This window comes from Danio rerio, chromosome 8 (assembly GCF_049306965.1).
Source record: "Danio rerio strain Tuebingen ecotype United States chromosome 8, GRCz12tu, whole genome shotgun sequence".
NCBI classification, from domain to species: Eukaryota; Metazoa; Chordata; class Actinopteri; order Cypriniformes; family Danionidae; genus Danio; species Danio rerio.
The window spans coordinates 34,514,901-34,537,205 of record NC_133183.1 but is presented as its reverse complement, the minus strand read 5'-3'; the positions used below and the strand labels follow the sequence as shown (position 1 = coordinate 34,537,205).

The window sequence follows — 22,305 nt, the reverse complement described above, 5'->3', positions numbered from 1 at the left end:
GCAAAACTGAGTGCAGATGTGAGAATCAGTACATCTGGTCTTCTGAACAATGCTCTAAACATGGCGTTTGTGGCTCTGGTCAGAACTATACATGTGGATGCATCACTTCTCTTCCAACTGATGGATCATTCTGTCGTCCACCAACTGGTAAAGAAACTTCTCTAAATTTTAAATTCAAGGTGACATCAGTTGTGACTATAAAGTACAATTATGTTTTTAACTAGTTGAATATTTTCATCTTTGCCCAATTTTATTAGCTTATCTAAAATCATTCAGATACACGACTGACATAAAAATCAATGCTTCAAGAGTTGTTGTGATTGATCGTTTGAGGACATTGATCCAAGAACAAAAATTCCCAATGTGCATCAAGAAAGGAGTGAAAATCTCCAGTGCAAACATCACTACAGGTGAGAGAAGTATGAGAAGAGAAATGACATTTTGTCCACATTCATCTGACAAACTATTTCTTCATTTGTTTGTTTGTTTTTGCAGTTTGTCTTTCAAATTCAAGCAAAACCGAGTGCAGCTGTGAGAATCAGTACATCTGGTCCTCTGAACAATGCTCCGAACATGGCATTTGTGGCTCTAGGGAAAATAATACATGTGAATGCATCTCATCTCTTCCATCGCATGGGTCATTCTGTCATCCACCATCTGGTAAAGAATTTTGTCTTAGTTTTAATCTCAAGGTGACAATTTGTGTGATTATAATGTGTAAAGCAGTTTGTAACTTGCTAATTATTTTCATCTTTGCCCAATTTTTTCAGCTCAACTCATGTCATTCAGATACACCATTGACATAAAAATCAATGCTTCAAGTCATGTTGTGATGGACCGTTTGAGAGCATCAGTTCATTTGGAACAAAAATTCCAAATGTGTATTAAGAAAGGCATGAAAATATCCAGTCTAAACATCACTATAGGTAAAGTCTGAGCAGAGTTATGACATTCTGTCCACATTCATCTGACAAGTTATTTTTTTTTTTTACTTTTTTTATGAAGATGGCAAATAGATCCAGCTGAATAAGAACTGATCATTTGAAATCTGCTTTTGCAACCTTCAGTATTTTATACCCCCTTTCCACCAAGGAAGTTTTAGTGCTACTTCTTTGTTTGGCTATTTACCTTTCAACACTGAAAGCACCAGAAACTATAGTTCAGAAAAAGTAGCACCAAATAATGCTGGGCAGGAAGCAAGAAAAACATGCACCAGGGTCTGAGGGCAGATCAACTGTGACCATCGAGATGAATAGAAAATGTTTTGACCACCATATTTGAAACAGAAGTGGCACATAATGCTAAAAACATAATGGCCTCTAATCTCTGTCTATTCAAATTACAATGCACTGCACTTTATTCTCCCTTGTTTTCTCCATTTATACAAACTACGGCGCGACTACAGTGTCCGGATCGAATCTAGTTATTAAATTAATATTAATGAATGCCATGTTTGTATTTGGTGCTTTCAAATTTGTAAGCTGGGAAAGATGAGATGTATACAGTGATGTAAAACCTGGCTCTACATTGACTCTCTAGCTAAAAAGCAAAGCAAAGCAGTTCTTAGAAGTCTGAACTCGGAACAAGCAATAGTATTGGCTTCAAACTGGTTAATCCAGCAGGTGATCGTTCAGTTATTGAAGATCATACCTAACTGAAAATGACTAATTCAAGTGTTTTTTTTATTATAAAAGGGGGATAAACAGGTCTTTATCTACTGTATCTACTGCTAAAGACAACTGTTCATTATGGGTTTTTAATCAGAGGGCTTGCTTGAGTTTGCTTGAAATTTAAGGTGAAACTGGTACAAGATTAGGAATAACAGTAATAAAGATGTAAGGAGACATGGTCTAGACGGCAGGTTGTAGGATGACTGTCTAAGTGTGTTTGTGTGTGTGTATGGACCTAAGATGACTATCAGTAACTAGTCATGTGATGATAACATGGCGAATAGTTATATAATACATGTAATATAAAACATGGCAAACTGTTACTATAATACTTACATGTTGAAGTCAGAATTATTAAATCCCCTGAGTTATTAGCCCCCCAGAAAAATTCAAAGGGGGGCTAATAATTCTGACTTCAACTGTATAGTACATAATATAGAGAACGTAATGGTCGTGAAATAAGCTTATATTCAATTGTAGTACCATCTCAGTCAGTACACTGTTTGGGTTTAATATTAATATTACTTTTTGTACTTTTGTTCATGAACATACTCTATATTGGTGCACAATTACCTTTTTCAATCATGATTAATATTTATCAATTATGATAACATAACACATGCTTTATTAAAAGGCTGTCCTGCACCTACAACCATCCCAAGCACAACCCCAAGTGTACCTACACCATCTACAATATCAATGCCAGCATCAACAAGCATCACAGCAGGTATTCATTTTTGTAGCAAAGTTGGCAACCAAATCATTTCATTTTTGTAAACATTTGACACATGTGAAATTTTTATTTAAATGTAGTTTTCAAAACATTTTGTCAAACCACAATGATTTCTTTATTTGCTACAGTTTCACACATCGATTTTCAGATTATTCTCTTTCGCAGTGGAAATATGAAGAATTTCAATTAATTCAATCAATTAATTTTTTTTAATTAAAAAATGAAAAACACATACCGTTAGCAGCTTTAGGTATTATTAAATATTATTGTCTGTCAAAGCAATATTTAGTTCTTATGTCAGTTTGAAATAGACTTTATATATTGCAGATATTACAAGCCAATCAACACTGATCCCAAACACACCTGACATTGATACAACAACAACAACAACAACAATAAGCAGTCCAGAACCTACCAGAACTACAACTGCAGAAATTACACGTAAGTGAACATATAATTTCAATTACACTATGTTTAACATACAAATAATTTACATTTTGAATTATAACTCAAACAAGAAAACAACTGCAACCTATTTGGATTAATGCAAGAGAGAATATTTGCATGGTGAAATTTCCACATGCTGTATTTTATTTAGCTTTTAGTAAATTTGCTTGTACTGGTGGCTTGATGTTTATACTAAATGTTTTTTTTTTATAGAGAATGCCAAAACTGTACACTGAGACCTGTAAGTGGTTGCAGTTAACTGAGTTAAATGAGCCCAGTATTATGTCAGCCGGTCACAAAGATTGGTGCAATGTTAAATAAATGAGACTTTTCCGAAGATTCCAGGTCATTTTTCGAAAAATCAAAAGTATTGTATGATCAGTTGGAAAAGATACAGCAACTTGAGTCAGAATAGTTTGAAGTCGTAGCTTGAAAACCGTAAAAGGAGATGTATTCCTAATATAGTCTCAGAAGAAGAAGAATGGCACTGTAGTGCATAAATATAAACTGTGTTCAGCGCTTGCATCTTTTTTTCCTTTTGCAATATCTTTTTTCTTCATTTTATAGTTATTACAAGCCTTTCAACCCCAGTGCCAAACACAACTGAAAGTTCATTTTTTTCTGAGAATAACAACATGCCAACAATGCACCTTAACACACCTCTTTTTTAGACCAGAATACCCATGAGTCCACAAAGTGGCGCAAATGGGTTTACTATTTAAACAATGTGGCCCAAAACATGAAAATTAGGGTTGCGCTGGTCTGAAAATAGCAACAAATCACACTAAACACGTCTTGTGTCTTATTGCGCCAGGTGTATGATAAGGGCCATAGTGTGTTTAGTAGCGTCCAGACAATGTTCTTTATTTTGCAGTTGTTACAAGCATTTCAACCCTAATCCCGGACACAACTGATAGTTCAGCAACTCCAGCTCCTACTACAACAGAAGAAACTACAAGTAAGATCTTTTATCATTTTATGTTCAGAACATGCCAATGTCACAAATAACTAACATCTGACATGTGTAGCACTTACAGTACCATGTTTATGTTAGTTTGATGACAAACAATATTTATTAGCGTATTTTCATTTTATAGTTATGACAAGCCCTCCAACTCTGTTCCCAAACACAATGGAGAATTCAACAGTAACAAGCACTACAACATCTACTACAACAGAAGACATTACAAGTATGTGATCATATAATTAACATTGTTACTAAGAAGCAAGGAGTTTGAGGAGTAAGCCTCAAGGCTCATTGGCTGTTGAGGCAACAGCAACCATTCTCCTGCTTCATTTAGTTGGAATAAGACTGGATAGAACTTAGCAGCCTGTGCACCAATTAAGTTTGACAACTGATGTATTGTTTTACCAGGACGTTATCCATTGACTGCATAATTATTGAGGTGTTGGTGTGTTGTTTAGCCTGTTTACTTTCTGTTCAGTAGTTCTTTTTGTCCTATTTTATAGCTATAACAAGCATTTCAACTATGATCCCATATAAAACTTAGAGTTCAACAATAACAAGCACTCCAGAACCTACTACAACAGAAGAAACTACGAGTTTGTGATCATACGGTTTTATCCACCTTGTCACTGTTGGAATATCTTCCTCTATTCCTTGCGTGTTCAATAAGAAAAGGTCTGAAGAGGGTTTTCTTTAATGCCAAAAATATTAGTGTAGAGGCTAAGCCTATTGCTTGAAGTCCCTGAGATGTTGTTAGACAGGCACCCAGCTGACGCACACTGTCCTCTGGCTGATGTAGTGTAAATGAAATGAACAGTCTTACTTGTTTTCGAAGATGTTTACGTTTATTGCAGTTGCAAACTCCAATAGTTCACAAATTTCCTTTCAGGTAAGTTTCCGTTCGTAGAAGTCAAACACTGCCACATATCTTGACTTACAAACAAAACAAACCGTCATGCTAAAGCATGAATGAATGTGTGCGGCTCTCTGTGTGAATGCGCGTGAGCGTTTGTTTGTGGGTGTGCGTTTGAAAGTGTGTGCGTTTGAAAATGTGTGGTCAAAACTGTATGTGCTCCCTTCCGTCTAGCAACACCTGTTACCTGAATGTTCGTTCCCACTTATAAAGCCTGTTAAAGAGCACCACCTAGTGGAACAATGAGCAAAGTTGCCAAATGGCTCCTACAATTAGTAATTTATTAGATACAAATTAATAATTTGATGACAGAGCTCTGGTTTACGTTACCCTAATGCAATACAAGAATTACATTCAAGAGGTTCGCAACTAACATACATTTCCTGACTCCAGCATGTATACACAACTGATATTAACAGGTGGAGTTTTGGTTTAGCGTCACTTATCAGTCAATCTGCAGTCCTTTGGCTCTTGTACCCCAGACATACTTCCTCTTTCTGCAACCCTTCTCTACATACCAGAACTGAACAATTACGTGCATCTTTAATATATTTCACAACTTCTACAAGCATCATGACAACTTGTGACATGTCTAGACAACATTCTGGAACAAGGGCATCCACCCTAAATTTATTCTTATTCTGCAATTTCCTCTGATCAGCAGTTCCTCTAAAAGTATGCAGCACAGTAAAAAAGAGGAAGTTTGTCTGGTCAAGATGTGATCTCATACATAAGAGAAAGATTTATTTATCTGTTGTTAGTCTAAACATTTTTCTAATAAAAAATAAAGACACAAAAGTAATAAAAAATAAATTCCACATCACCAACAACTATAATCTTCAGTAATGTGTTTACCTTCAGCCATGTGTAGCTTCAGCTCAGTAATGTCAAACAATATTGATTATCTCTTTTTCATTTTGCAGTTATAACAAGCCCTTCAACTCCGATCCCAAACACAACTGAGAGTTCAACAATAACAAGCACACCAGCACTTACTACAACAGAAGAAACTACAAGTAAGCGATTATACCGTTTTATCCACAGTGTCACCCACAACCATAATCCTTAGAAATGTGTTTATCTTCCGCCATGTGTAACTTCAGTAATTTCAGACAATATTTATGATCTCTTTTTCATTTTGCAGTTATTACAAGCCTTTCAACTTCGATCCCAAACACAACTGAGAGTTCAACATTAACAAGCACACCAGCACCTACTTTAAAAGAAGAGACTACAGGTAAATGATCAATCATACAGTTTACATGCCATTGTTACAGAGCGTGTCATCTTGATTTAGTTGTGATTAACAGCTTCTCTAGGCAAACCGTCAGAGCTTCGGGAGGAGACTAAATTATCAATGTTCAATTTCTGTGTTATTTTACTTTGAATTGTTCAGCAGTAAACTGTATTTACAGACCTACAGGATCTGATGGATCACTATTTATTTGGTAAAGTGTGGGCTTTATCATAATTGTTTGCTGATACACTCCTAATGTTATGACAGATAAAAAAACAGGTGATCTTTATCTAGCCATTACTAATTCCATTTATATGTATGAAATAAGAATGCCTATGTTCACATCCATCTCCTGTAACGTTATTTGAACTTGATTTAAAGGACGTCTACCGAATTTTCTCTTTCAAAAATATGAATGTTCTAGAAATGTAGCATGTTTGCTCCATGCGATTTCTTCTGCGTATAACCAGGCTCTTTTCTCAGCAGTTTTTTGTGACAGTCTATGACCGTAAAAAGCATTAAATGGAGGAAGGCACTGTCACGTCGTGCATGTTTTTTTACAGTCTGTGGCAGTTGTGCCCAAACTCTGTCCTGGAGGGCCGGTGTCCTGCAAAGTTTAGTTCCAACCCCAATGAGACTCACCTGGGCTCGCTAATCAAGCTCTTACTAGGCTTTCAAGAAACATCCATACAGGTGTGTTGAGGCAAGTTGGAGCTAAAATCTGCAGGATGCTGGCCCTCTAGGACTGAGTTTGGGCACCCCTGGTCTACGATATGTATACTCTTTGGCAATGTTGATGAATATGGTTTTGGCTTTGATTACTGGGACAGAGCAAGTAACCAAGACATAAACATTCTTCCCAGGAATATAACACACTGCTGCTGCAAACATAACATAAATGAAAGAAACATAGCAGATCTACAAACAGGTGAAGCTGGGGTGGAGGAGGGTATCTAAAACCATGCTGGAGACTCATAACACAAACAACACTAAAGTATTTTGGGGAGCAAGCTCATTATCTGCTGAGGCAACAGCAACCAATCACCTGCTCTACATAGTTGGAAGCAGAGTAGATAGGACTTCGTGCCCATAGAGTTTTATGACAGAACTTTGTATTAGAACACATTTCAATGTACTGTTTGACAAAGAGCTTATCCATCCACCTTTTTCATTTTGTAGTTATTATAAGCCTTCCAACTCCGATCTCAAACACAACTGAGACTTCAACGATGACAAGCACTACAGCATCTAGTACAGGTAAGTGGTCATATGATATGGTGCTGTACAATGACGTTGTTACCAGCAGTTACAATCTTTATACAATCTGTATACATTTCAATGTACTGTTTACCAGGACATTATCAATTTGCATTTTTTTCAGTTATTACACCCCTTATTCCAAACACAACTGAAAGTACAACGGTAGAAACTACAGGTATGTAATACAATTTTAGTAATTGGCTGTGTTCAGAGATTTGTTTAGCAATTATTACCATATTTATGTTTGATTTAATTGTTGTCGGACATTTTTTTAAACTTTTTTTATGTTGTAGATATGACAAGCCTTTCAACAATTCCAAACACAACTGAAAGTTCAACAGTTACAAGTGTTTCAACTTCAACAGCAGAAACAAGTAGGTCTTTGTGACATTTTACTCTGAGCTTACAGTGTTATAAGAAAGTTTGTGAACCTCTTGCAGAATCTGTGAAAATGTGAAAAACTTTTAACAGAATGTTTTTCATACAAAAGGTGTGTTATTTTTTATTTACTGCTGTCTTAGCAAGATATTTTGGTGACACTTTAGTTTGTTGTCCTAGAAATCTGCATACACCGGTTTGTCGTTCAGGTTAAAAATTATCTGCCTTCACAAAAAAAAAATAATAATAATAATAAACCACAAAGAAACCTGAAGAAACAGCCTCATCTACTTCACAAACTCTATTTATAAATTTAGGCTGTTCTCTTATCAGTGTGAATATTTTCATCAGTGGCCAACACTCATTTTTAACTAAAGTTCTAATGCTAAAAGTCAAGTCAAGTTAAGCAATATTGTCATTCTGCTACATATGTGGACAAACGGTTCAACATAAATCCACGGTTCAACATAAATCGAATCATAAATATGAACACAACATTAGACATCAGAGCTTTTTAAAAAAAAAAAAAACAATAGAGTGATAATCTGATTATACTAACTACTAACTATACATATTATATAAATACTTAACTATACACATAACCAAGACATATTATACAAGAGTGTATATTTATGACAGAATGATGCTGTACAAGATATTGTGCAAAAAGGATATTGTGCACGGTGGCTCAGTGGTCAGCACTGTCACCTCACAGCAAGAAGTTCGCTGGTTTGAGTCCCAGCTGGGCCAGCTTGCATTTCTCTGCTTCTCATTTCACTGTGTAAAACATATGCTGGATTAGTTAGCGGTTCGTTCCGCTGTGGCAACCTATAATAGATGAAAATATAACAGTTTCCTTATTAAACGCACAAAGTAAAGTGTCCGGTACACAGTGGTGGAAATCGTACCGAAAAATCATACTCAAGTACCATTACTTGCCTAGAAATGTAGTGTAAGTACAGTAAAAGTATCTGTTGTAAATATTACTCAAAGTATTAGTAAAAAGTAGCCATTTCAAAAGTACTCAAGAGTAGTGTGTTGTGGCGAGGGGGCGTGGCCGAGAGCCATGGGAACGGGGTGAGGCCACCGCGTGAGTGGATACACGTGCGGTGCGCACCTGCCTCGGATCCCACGGAAGGAGCTCTGGACCATAAAAGGAGGACCGATGGCAGAGGAAGCCGAGAGAGGACCAGGCCCGGACATGTTATTTTACTTTTGCTTTCAGTTTGACGGCAGTCTCCGCGAGGAGCTGCCGTCCGTTTGTTTTGATTTAAATGGCAGTCTCCGTGAGGAGCTGCCGTCATTATTATTATTAATAAATCATTTTAAAACTCCGTCGGTTCTCCGCCTCCTTCTTCCCGGCGGCCAAAGGGCCGTAAACTTCATTACAGTGGTGCCGAAACCCGGGAGAAGGAGGGACGCTATGTCCAGATGCCCTCGCCGCTGAGAGAGGGGGCGAGTGTTCGGGAGTTAACCCGAGTGGGGGAGAAACCCGTTCGTCTGCCCAGAGTGCCGGGGCGGCCTGAGGCTGGCGAGGAAAGGATCTGCCTGCTGCCGTCTCCCAGCATGGGGAGGAGCAGGGGACGCGGGGCTCACCACCGGAAGGGAAAGAGCTGAAGGGAGCCATCCCACAGAACCCGGGGGAGTCGCCGCGATCCGCCATGACGTCAAAGCCTGCATCCATCCACCGAAGCGGGAGCGGAGCAGGAGACCAGAAATGCCGCCAGCCAGCCAGGAGAACCGCCGCCGGACGCCAGAAGACGGACGGGTGGATAGATTCCTCCACAGGGCTCCCAGCACGTCGTCGCATCTCTCAGCTGGTGGAGGACCGAGTGGCAGCGTGTCTGGAGAACCGAACCCCAATTTTTTTTTTTTTCCTCTCTCCCCTTTCTCGGTCGACTCTGTCTTTCCTCCTTTTTTTTTTCCATCTCCTTTTCTCTCGGCCCGTCTCATATAGGTCTCGCGGGTGCTGTGGCGCCAAACCCCCTCCCCGGCCTGTGATGGGAGATGGGGGTATGTGGCGAGGGGGCGTGGCCGAGAGCCGTGGGAACGGGGTGAGGCCACCGCGTGAGTGGATACACGTGCGGTGCGCACCTGCCTCGGATCCCACGGAAGGAGCTCTGGACCATAAAAGGAGGACCGATGGCAGAGGAAGCCGAGAGAGGACCGGGCCCGGGCATGTTATTTTACTTTTGCTTTCAGTTTGACGGCAGTCTCCGCGAGGAGCTGCCGTCCGTTTGTTTTGATTTAAATGGCAGTCTCCGTGAGGAGCTGCCGTCATTATTATTATTAATAAATCATTTTAAAACTCCGTCGGTTCTCCGCCTCCTTCTTCCCGGCGGCCAAAGGGCCGTAAACTTCATTACATGTGTGTATTACGCTTTTAAAAGCTGATCCGTTTACATGTAATTTGTCCATTTGTGTGTAAACGTAACATTCTGTAGTACATCAACTTATTGCCCAGCAGGCACACAACATCATAAGACATTAACATTAGGTTAGATTGTCTAGTCAGCGTCTAAGGACAATGTTATTTGTTCAATAACAACATCAAATGACGTTGATATTTGGTTGACTTTAGGTTGTGTTGGAAAGTGACCAAAATCCAATGTCGAGCAAACAGCTAACATCATTTTGGCATCACATGCTGACACTTCCATGATTTTCATGGAAAAACAAAATGAAACACCCCCATGACACTGACTGGGGTAACACTTCATTCTGACATCATGTTGACATCTTGTGCCTGCTGGATGTGTAAAGCCATTTCGATCACCATACAGTAAACATTCGTCATCTTCTCATCAGTGGCATGCATCTAAACAGTCTCTGGGTCAATTCATGTAAAGATTTTGGACATCTTGTACACTTTTAATGCTTCCAAACAGTTTGCTGCAATTATAAAGCGCACATGTTTTGAGGTAGGGTTGTGTATCTTTTGGGGTTATTTTAATACCAGTGCTAAATTAATACGGTAACGGTGCCAAAACGGTGCCTGAACCGATACTTTTTTTTTTGTCACAAAATTATTTGACAAAAAATATATATATTTTTATCATTATAATTGAACAATATAAATATATATATTTATAATTAGTTCAAAGTAAACATCAATTCATATATTATATATTTGAATTGCAATAATATATTTCTTTTAATCAACCCTATTTTGAGGTAGTTCATTATGAGGCGATATACCTTCTATGTGTGATTTGATTGGACAGGAATCACAGGACTGATTTTTCTAATCCCCATAGACAAGAAAAAATAAAGTAGTGGAGTAAAAGTAATGATTACTGCACTGAAAATGTACTCAAAGGAAAGTAAAATTACACATTTAAAAAAAATCGACTTACTAAATTACAATTCCTGAGAAAAACTACTCAATTACAGTAATTTAATTATTTATAATTAGTTACTTTACATCACTGCCAGTACATATAGAAAGAAGAGTGTTTCTACAGGTGGTTTGTCAAGCTCACTTTTCCATGTGAAGCACACTCAGAACTGCACAGTTTTCTTTTTTCTAGAGATATGGAGTGTTTGAACCAAGTGTCTGGGGCTAATGTGCAAACTGGTGTTTCCTTTAAAAGAATGATGCTTTTAAAGGATACACAATGCATTAAAAACTTTTAAAATGTGAAAACTTCTGAACAGGATGAAGATGTCAACATTTTTCTTATTTTGTTAAAATAAAATACCTCATTTAGAAATTTTGTAAATTACAGAATATACTGTAATGCAGAATTTCTCAGAAAGCAAATTACAGTAGTTAATTAACTTCAAATTCAATGTGTTTATAGTTTTGTTAGTTTTATCACCATTTGTTAGTTGCTCTAGATAAATGCATCAATGAGCATTTGAACTTTTTTTATGATCTTTAATTAATTAAAAATGTCACCATCAAGTTCAGCTATGTTTTTGTCTTGGGAAATCTATGTAAATTTCTGTTACGTAAAACATCCTACTCAGCACACTACTAAATGTGCATTTTGTGTATGTTTTATTTTATTTCATTGATTCTCTCAAACTTTCACATAACACTGTATGTTTCTATAACAAAGCAGCAGTCAGATGATACGGTGTTGTGGGTCAAGTTGTTTACAGTCTAGAATTTGTAATTACTTGTCATTGTAAATACTTTACACAAGTTGGAATCAATGTACTGACTTTAGTAATTCCGATGTGGTTTGAACACACCATCACATAATTATACATTTTCATATTGCTTGTAAACTTTGCTTTAAAGTATGAATTCCTCCTAACAAGTGCACTTCTGAACCCTAATACTGTTTGATGCAACATTAATGAAAATGCAAGCATCTATGTGTTAATGAAAGGATAAAAATGTGTTCATTTATTTTGTTCTCTATCCTTAGACCAGTCTACCACAACAGAACCACCAACAACAACAACAACGGCAACAGCATCACCACTAACAACAACAACAACGCCACTGCCAGCAACGACAACAACAACGCCACAAACAACCAACACAACAACAACGACAATACCACCGCCAACAACAATGACAACAACACCACTGTCAACAACAACGACAACACCACAGACAACAACAACACCACCGACAACAACACCACTGCCAACAACCCCACTGCCAATAACAACGACAACACCATCCCCAACAACGACAACAACAACACCACCAGTGCTAACAACAATGACACCACTACCGACAACAACAACAACAACAACTCCACCGCTAATGACAACACCAGCACCACCAACACCGCCGCCAACGACAACAACATCAACGCCAACAACAACGCCAACAACAACAACACCACAGCCAACAACAACACCAACAACAACAACACCACCGCCAACGACAACAACAACACCACCACCAACAACAACGACAACAACACTGCCAACAACAACACCACAGCCAACAACAACGCCATCACCACCAACAACAACAACGCCACCACCAACAACAACAACACCACAGCCAACAACAACGCCACCGCCAATGACAACAACAACAACAACACCACCGCCAACAACAACAACAACACCACAGCCAACAACAACACCACCACCAACAACAACAACAACAACACCACTGCCAACAACAACAACACCGCCAACAACGACAACAACAACGACAACAACACCACCACCGCCAACAACAACAACACCACCAACGACAACAACGCCACCTCCAACAACAACACCCCCGCCAATGACTACAACAACGCCACCACCAACAACAACAACAACAACAACACCACCGCCAACGACAACAACAACACAACTGCCAACAACACCACTGCCAACAACAACGACAACAACAACAACGCCACTGCCAACTACAAAAGTAATAATAATAACACAAACACCTAAACCAGAAACACCAATACCAACAACCCAGGCACCTGGTAAGTACAATTTCCAATATTTTCTTGGTAAACTCTAGAAATGCAGCAACAGAAAGAAATCTGAAGACAAAGTTGTTTAATGTGCATAAAAACATTCCTTAAATATAATTTATTATATTATTATTACAATTTTAAAATATTTCTGAAAAAAAGGATTGGTTTTCTGTTCGAGGTTGCACAGTTGCAGTTTTTTGAGTGTCTGGTATAAAAAACTGGGGCCTCATGTATCAACGCTGCGTACGCACAAAAACTTTGCGTACGCCAGGTTTCACGCTCAGAATCGCTCACGTTTGGATTTACTAACGATGAACTGAATGTGGGAATGTGCGCAGCTCCACGCCAGCTTTATGGCTGGCGTACGCACATTTTTTGTGCGTGTCTGTTTTATTTCCATTGGCGACTCCTAGAGGCAGTTGTGTTAAATTGCTCTCTACAAAGTTTCTTTGAGCCGTGCATTGACAGCTGTATGAGACGGGTTCATCTAGCAGGTATATAAGGTTTCCATACCATACAGTTGACCAGCCAAACATCAAAGTGCAATTTGCAGCGGTCGCCTGTTTTCTCAATGTAATGGGAGCGATCTACTGCACGCACATTGCTATAAAGGCGCCATCTGAAGATGAATTTGCATACGTGAAACAGAAACATTTCCATTTAATAAATGTGCAAATAAAATATGATACACAAACTTATTAATGATTCCTACTTGTCTTCTTTGTGATAAATAGGCAAAATCTGATATGCAGTGGGGGAAAAAAGATAATTGAGTTCACCAGACGATGGATTCAAACCGAGTTCATGCTCAAACGTGTCAAAACATGTTGACATGGGTTTTACGAGCTGCACCACAGAGACTGTTGAAGATACTGCAACATTTTACAGATATAAATCACACAATTTTTTTTTAATTCAATCAGTGAGATGTTCAGACCCAACTGTGTTAACCGCATCAGCTAAACTCTCCCACTCAATTTTTTCTTTTGTTATTAATTCCGGTGGACAATCTTGCAAATAACACCATTTTTCTCCGGTCTACCTCCGAAAGGAGCACCTCTAATTCACATTCTGTTCAAAGTTTCTCTTTTCGCATGTTTTTGCCATTGCTTTTTCCTTTGGTTTTGGCAAAGTAGAGTCATTAGCATATTCATATGGGGGAGGAGGCAGGGAGGGGTTTTGCGCTCGTGCATGTTGCGCTCAGTTTCACGTTCATTCGGATATACAAAAGAATATGCGTGGCATTCAGCGTACGCAGTGTTTCATACAGCTGAATTTTTTTCGCACATTTACAGCTTTGTGCGTACACAATGTTTTAGTATGATTTCCACGCAAGTTTTTGTACATGAGGCCCCTGATGTTTGACTAAATGTAAGCTACATACAAAAGCAATAATTGCAGTATCCATGATAACGAGTATGTGGACAATATATTTTAAATAAACGACTGCAATCATCCAGTCATTTCTTTGCAAACATCTATAGATATCAATATGGACATCTTTGAGATCAATATTGGCAATGAGACAATAATGTCACATGCAATGCCAGCTTGTTTAGTGTTGTTTGTGTGCTTGTTTGTGTGTAATGACTGAGCTATTCTCACTCCTTTTTCTTTTTGTTGTACTCCAGTAAGTTATCCCATGTCACTTTCATTAAAAGAGACTTTTGATGCAAACCTGCATAACGTAAACAGTGACAAATTCAAGAAATACAAATCCGATATTGAGAAGGCAGTAAGTGTCTAAACTTTCTCTATGCAGTTTTAATGAAATGTCAAAATTGCCGAAAGACTGTAAGTTAGTGTATGAATTTAAAGAGAATGTTGCTTGAAAATGTAATGCTAAGATCAAAAATGTGACAACTTCACATTATTAACTTATTTTTTGCACACGATATTCATTTCTATGAACTAAAAATTCTATTGTCTCATGTAGATCAGTGAAAGTTACAAGGGTGTAAAAGGTTTCATTTCTGCGACTGTCACTGGTTTTAGGTATGATATATTTTCCTTCCTTCAGTTTCTGCTATGGTATGGTCATTATACTTTTGTTGTAGCAATGCACAATTTCTAGTTTCTAAATAGCTTTTGTGTTTGAGCAGGCCCGGAAGTGTGGTCGTAGACTTTTTTATCACATCATCTACAGAAGTAGCAATTTCTGTGGAAACAAGTCAAGCGATCGTCACCAACATGCAGGATCTGAAGTACACAGTTGACACCGCTTCGGTCGCTCAAAGTGGTAAAAGAAATGCTGTGTTTTTTTCTTTAGAACAAATCTGCAAAATGATATAGTACGAAAATAGAATTAACTGTATATTTCAAAATAATATTTTAATAATGAAAACCCATTGAAGTTGTTTGTAGGGGTTTCTTTAACATCTAAATCTATATATTTTAGAGAACATAAAGCTGAGCACAAGAGACTCTGTGTTTCCTGAAGAAGATATGACACTATCGTGTCAAGCAAACAATGCAATTGGTAATATAGACTGGAGGTTTCAAGGAACTATAATACAGCCAAAACCTCATCATGTGTCCTCAGCAGATAATCGCACACTCACAGTTAAAAGTGTTGACATTAGAGATAATGGTAAGTTTAAACCCACTGAAATATCTGTCTGTCTGTTTGTCTGTCTGTCCAGAAGTAGTACCAACCAAACACACAAATAAATCCATATATGCAAATGAAAAAAAAAAAAATCTAATTAGTTTACAAAGTAAGTTGTGCATAATAAAGTGAAATGGTGCAGGGAAAAAGTATTGAACACATGAATAAAAGAAGCTGTAGAAAGTCAGTGAAAGCCCAGACGTACAGCAGCTCTCTCAATAGTTTTTCAGCAACCCTTTGCCCTTCCTTTTTGTAAATTAATATCAGCTTCTTCAGTGTAACGTCTACATTATCAGGACAAAGAAGATGAAACCAGGGTGGCCATTTCAGCAATACAAAGATCCAAAGCACAGCCAAAGAATCTTTCAAATCTTTTCAGAGAAAGAAAATCTGAAATCTAAAGAAAAGCTGTAGAATGGCCCAGCCCATCAGCTGGCTTGAATTCAACGTAAAATACAAAATAAAGGACAGATTTGATTGACCAGACCCACAGAACCATTAAGATTTGACATAAGCAATGCGTGTAACTTCATTCTCTATATAAGAGTCATCCTTAAGCTGCCATCACTAAAAAAGCCTTTAATATAAAGTATTAAATATGTTTCCATATTTATATATATGTATTCCATGTTTCCATACATTCCAGAATGTCTGATAATATATATATATATATATATATATATATATATATATATATATATATATATATATATATATATATATATATATAGTGGCAATATACAGCCATATCGCACTGCTACTCGTGTGATATTGCGTTTGTACAACAGTTTGACGGCATAATTATGTATATAAAAACAAAATGACAACATGGAGAGTCTCAAAAACCCTTTTGTATGAGGAACTACTTTCTTCCGCATTGAATTCAAATCGTAAGCTGACAGTTAAACAGCTGAGCAAGCATCTTTTAAACTTTAATTCTGTAGTGTCTGCTTTTAGCTGGCTGTATGTGGGCGGGGTAATACACAAAGGGTAAAGAGGCTGTACGGGTGCTGATATTACTAAAATATATCACGGCTATCAGCCAATCAGATTCGAGAACCAGACAGAACTGTTGTATAATATATATATATATATATAATAACTTGCCTAATTACCCTAACCTGCCTAGTTAACCTAATAAACCTAGTTAAGCCTTTAAATGTCACTTTAAGCTGTATAGAAGTGTCTTGAAAAACATCTAGTAAAATATTTATGTCATCATGGCAAAGATAAAATAAATCAGTTATTAGAAATGAGTTATTATAACTATTATGTTTAGAAATGTGTTGAAATTTTTTCCCTCCGTTAAACAGAAATTAGGCAAAAAATAAACAGAGAGCTTATAATTCTGATGCAAAAAATAACGCAAATGATGCAGTTGCAGTTTTTTTTATTTCCTGTTGTGGTCTACGTGTGTTTTAATTACAAAAAAGTGTGATTAATTGCGTTAATTTTTTTAATCATTTGACTGCCGTAATATATATTTATCTTCTTTTCTATATTTAGCATCTTTTCTTCAATAATCTTTATGTGGTGTTTAAGCCCAATGGCGCCCTCTAGCACTCTACTAGCATCGCATAAATACGATCACAGTGTGTAATCACAAAACACCACTTAAGAGGTCTTGAACTCTGCAGGACAGTGGGTCCCCAGAAGCAAAGTTAATTTACATCCTGCTTTAGCACGTCTGCTTATGTATTATATGATCCTAAAATTGATTAGCTGCTTCAGGGTGTTTGATTATGGTTGAGCTCTGCTGAATAGTAGGCATCCAGCAGCCTAAAATAAATAAATAATAATTATAAGTGATACTTTTCTCTAAAGATACAAGAATGTCTGTCTTTAGGTTGATACTTATGAATTATATCATCATTAATATCATTACCGCAATGAATACCACAATATATATTTTTATCACTGATCCCTACATCATGTTTGAAATGACAAAATTTGTTAATATACCTGTATATACATTTTATGACTTTGCAGAAATGAGAACTGCTGCAACAAATACAAACAAAAACTGTTATTTGTCCCTATAAAAGTCGCTTTATACTATTGCATCATTATAGGAAAATACACCTAAATTGTAGAACGCTTTATTTAAAAAAGAAAGCATGTAAAAAATCTGTATAGGAAGATTGCATGACCTATTTAAACCATTCTCATATCTTTGAAACTGAAATAATTCTACGTCTCTTTTATTTTTGTAGGTCGTTACGAATGTTTGTTTAACACAGACAAAGGGCCACATATTTTTTGGGAAACAATTGATTATATTAAGCCCTATCCTGCTATTCAACTGACCTCGAACAAAACATACGAATGTAATGGTCAGTCAGTGGAACTTAAGTGCTGTGTGAGTTCTGATTACTCAGTGCAGTGGATGCAGGAAACACAAATACTAATCTCCAGTAAGTGTTTATCAGCAGTGGGGGAATTGTGTAATTGTACAAATTCATTCTTGGAAGGGCAATGTCATTTTTGTTTCTTTTGTATTCCCAGATACTGATTCACAGAATTGTATTAGTTTCACACCTCAAGTTTCATGTGGAAAAACAGCCATATTCATTTGCAAACTGACCAATGCAGACCTTTATAGATACTCATATAGCTCAAGAGCTGCGGAAGTGTCTGTTTCCAGTCCAATACCTCAAGTCCCAAACAGCCGTAAGTACAAATTCTGTTTTACTAAGATAGTATTTACTTGGAACATAAGTTAAAGGGATTTGTTACCTTACAATTAAATATTCCTCATTTATTCACACTTAAGTGATTCTAAACTTTCTGAATTTCTATCTTTGCTTGAACACGAAACAAGATTTGGATATTTAAATTTTTTTTGATCCAGATAAAAACAACCGTTTAAAAGGACAAAAGATACTATGGATGTAAATGGCTGCTTTTTGCAATATTCTTCATTATACACTCCCCGGCCACTTTATTAGGTACTCCTTACTAGTACAGGGTTAGACTTCCTTTGGCCTTCTTGGAACTGCCTTAATTCTTCCTGGTTATTATTCCTTTGTGTTCAACACAAAAGAGAAACTCAAAACGGTTCAGAGCAAGTGGAAGATGAGTAAATAATGACTTAAATGATTTTTTTAAATCAACTAGTCCTTTACATTTACAAGATATCATACAGAAGATCTCGTCATTACTCCTTTATTTTAATTTTTGGTTGCCTACTGCAATGATAACTTTAGACCAAACTGTTTTTTTGTTTTTTTATACAGCTGCCACATGCAAAGATGTTGTGTTTGGTTTTGGAATATTTGGTGACCCACCTAAAAAAGGAGACTGTGACCAAAATCAAGTTGGCTTCAAAATAGGAGTGTGTGGAGCTGATGGGAATTGGCAGATTGTTACAGACAACTGTGTTCTTCGTATCATTAATGTTCTGAGCCAGGAATCAACGGTTTGATTTTCAGTTTTACTGCATTTCCTTTTTTTACAATGCTTGTTTAACTTTTTACTTAATGCTTAACTTTTCTGCAAGCATATTTGTCAATTTTAAAATTATACAAATAATTACAAAGTCATTTTTTTCTGAAATGTACTACAGTGTAAACTTTATTTTACAGTCGGGTTCTGATTGTGCATAATATATACTTATAATAACTTTGTAATAACCATTGCCAAAATTAACCCTAAACCTGCTTCTAGAGCTAATCTTAAGTGGATCGTTCTCCAACCCAAAAACGTGTCCTTATTTACCCACCCTTTATTTGTGTCAAATATTTATGAGTTACTTTATTATATTGAACGCAAAAAAAAAAAAAAACAATATTTTGAAAAATGTTGGAAACCTGTAACCATTGACTTACCTATTTTTCCTACTATGGAGGTCAATGGTTAAAGGTTTTCAGCTTTCATCAAAATATCTGTGTTCAACAGAAGAAAAAGAAAGGGTGAGTAAATATAAACTATGCGTTTAACCCATATAGTTATCTGTAGTTTACTAGCACATTCAATAGGTAAACATAGTGTATGTACAATGTAAGGGCCCGTACTGCAAATAAAGTGGAAGGATATTCAGTACATTAACATGTTCAAAACTTTTTTTGTCCCCTATAGGTTCTAAGCACCGTTAATCTAATAACATTTGTTGATAAGGTAAACAACGCCACTGGAGACAATAAAGAAGAAATAGTGAACTCTCAAGCTACTCTTTCAACAGTTGTGCAAATACTGAGCAATATTGCACAAGTCTCGCAAAGTGTGACGCTGGATCAAACCGTGATAACGGCAAGTTAAAACAATATGCCATTACACCTGTATTTAAACGCTGTTAGAATTTGCTATTTCCATGATTGTTTTGCTGGTGTGTTACAGTGGAGATCATAAATAGGTAGTAACCTCACAATATTTTGAAGCTCCAAGGTTTTTCTAAGCATAATTCATGAGACTAAACGTTCTGAAACACAATATTGTAAAATTGAAGACAGATGAAAAACAACACTCAAACCAATTACAGAACACTCTCAGATGCCACCAGTTATTGGTGTAAATCTGCATCTGATGGCGCATTCTGTCATTTAAATATGGCCTTTGACAAACCCATATTAACTGGCAGCTAACAGCAGAATGTTTGGTGATCATGTTTTAGTTTGTGCTGCGTCATGTTTAGGGGTTTGGAAATGTCTGCATAACAGCTTGGTGTAGGCAACTAGGGCGTCTTTCATTTATGAACATTTTTTAAAATATTAAAACAACAGCACGGGAATATCCTTTTTTTCTGTTTCTGATTAGATTGGTGACGCAAAAAAGTCCACACAGACTGAATTGAAAGTGCAACTCTTTTACTTTCTTAGGTTTATGCAATCAACTGGTTTTGTTGTCTATGAGTCTCCCTCGTATCTGACAGTTCACTGCCATTAGAAAAAAAATATCCGCAAGTATAAGCATGTACGCGCTTAAATTGTTTTTATAAGCAGGTACCTGCGTGTATTTCAGGGTTTTTTTTTTTTTCAGTTTTACAATTATCTGAATGATGAAGATTATATTATTCCTAAAAGAAATCAAGTACTTATAAACAGTCCACTGTACAGTAAGTGAATCAAACAGTACTTAACATGAACTTTAAAGAGGCATTTTCATAATTTTGGGTGTTTCATTCTTTATTTGACAACTTTAATTGCAGTTTGGCACTTTTACTTTTATTCAGGATTAATTTTTATTCATGCCCTTCATGACAAACGAGATACTTGATGCAAGAAACTACTGGAAGAGTGTAGTTTTGATAGAATTTTTGATACCGCAAGCCCCTCTGTATTTCTCGGTTACTTAGATGCACTCAGTAGGTGCAGAGAATAGTGTCAAACAGCCGTGTGTATAGACTGTCCTGTCACAAATGACATGTTTACATTCGGAGAGCAGCATTTACAGCGGATCTTTCAGTCCATGATATTATATCGTTATGTAATGTGATAATATAGCCCATTTATTGTGTATGGCCATACACCCAAAGCGCTTCACAGTCATGAGAAGGGTCCCCCACACCACCACCAGTGTGCAGCATCCACTTGGATGATGCGACAGCAGCCGCAGGACAAAGGCGCCAGTGCGCTCACCACACACCAGCTATTGGTGGAGTGGAGAGACAGTGATAGAGCCAATTCAGTGGATGGCGATGATTGAAAGGCCATAATCGTAAGGGCCAATTGAGGGACTTTGGCCAGGATACCGCATTTACACCCCTACTCTTTACAAGAAGTGCCATGGGATTTTTAATGACCACAGAGAGTCAGGACCTCGGTTTAAGGTCTCATCCAAAAGACGGCACCCACTGACAGTTTAGTGTCTCCTTCACTTTTGTTGGGGCATTAGGACTCACACAGACCTTGATCGCACCCTTCTGGCCTCTCTATATCTTTAAAAACTAAAAGAGTACTGCTTACGATACTAACTTAGCCATCTGAATAATCATAAACAAAGAATTTTGATCACACATTTACCAAATCTGTAGAGACAGGACAACCAACACAAACTGGAACTGCATCTTTTTTAAAAGAAGCGGCTAATCCGTATTTCACCATTTTCAGATGCGAAAATCTCTCAAGTAAATAATGTTCCTCACAAACATATTTTTGTCGCGTGTTAGCAGACCACTGCAATCCACACATTTGAGACCACATGATGTGCTCTTACAGTGGGGAAATTAAAACAAAACCTTTGTTGCGGCAGTTTTTTAATAAACACAACAACCCATGACGACCCATGTCTCCAAAGAGTTCTTCTTCTTTACTTGTTTTAATTACGGTTGGCAACAAAACGTGGTGTCTCTCTGCCATCTGAACAATGTAACACAGCTTCAAAGCTACATGCATATTAATGAAGTTGCGGCTCATTCACAATAGAGCACGCTGATTAGTTCAAACCAAGTCTATCTTTTGAATTAATGATGAAAACTCAAAGATGGATAGAAGAACAAATTTGCTTGAAACCATGCAAAAACAATCCATTTTGACTTTTTTAGTTAACTATATGTGTCTTAATAGTTTTTTTAGTAGCATGTTACATATATATGACTGTCAACATCTCAAAAAATGTGTTTGGGTGTTTCGTGACCCTTTAAATCGTTCTCTTCAGCATGCTTCTAGAGCACATCCTGCTGTTTATAAATGAGCTCACAGGCAGAGAGATTGCAGTATTAACAGCTGTTTAAATGTGTTCAACCACGAATGCATCCACACG

At 37.1% G+C, this 22,305-nt stretch overlaps 1 protein-coding gene across 5 annotated transcripts in view; it reads right to left on the bottom strand.

Moving 5' to 3' along the window:
• Positions 1 to 22,305, bottom strand: part of mthfd2l (methylenetetrahydrofolate dehydrogenase (NADP+ dependent) 2 like) — an 85,160-nt gene that overhangs the window by 28,078 nt on the left and 34,777 nt on the right. For 2 of the 5 annotated variants that reach the window (XM_073909143.1, XM_073909137.1), the window contains one exon: positions 7,708 to 8,382. The exons of the other annotated variants lie outside the window; for them this stretch is intronic. In XM_073909143.1, coding sequence (XP_073765244.1) covers positions 8,375 to 8,382 — 8 coding nt within the window. In that variant the 3' untranslated portion in view covers positions 7,708 to 8,374. Of the gene's footprint in view, positions 1 to 7,707; positions 8,383 to 22,305 lie in introns of those variants that run through there. 5 annotated transcript variants of the gene reach the window in all.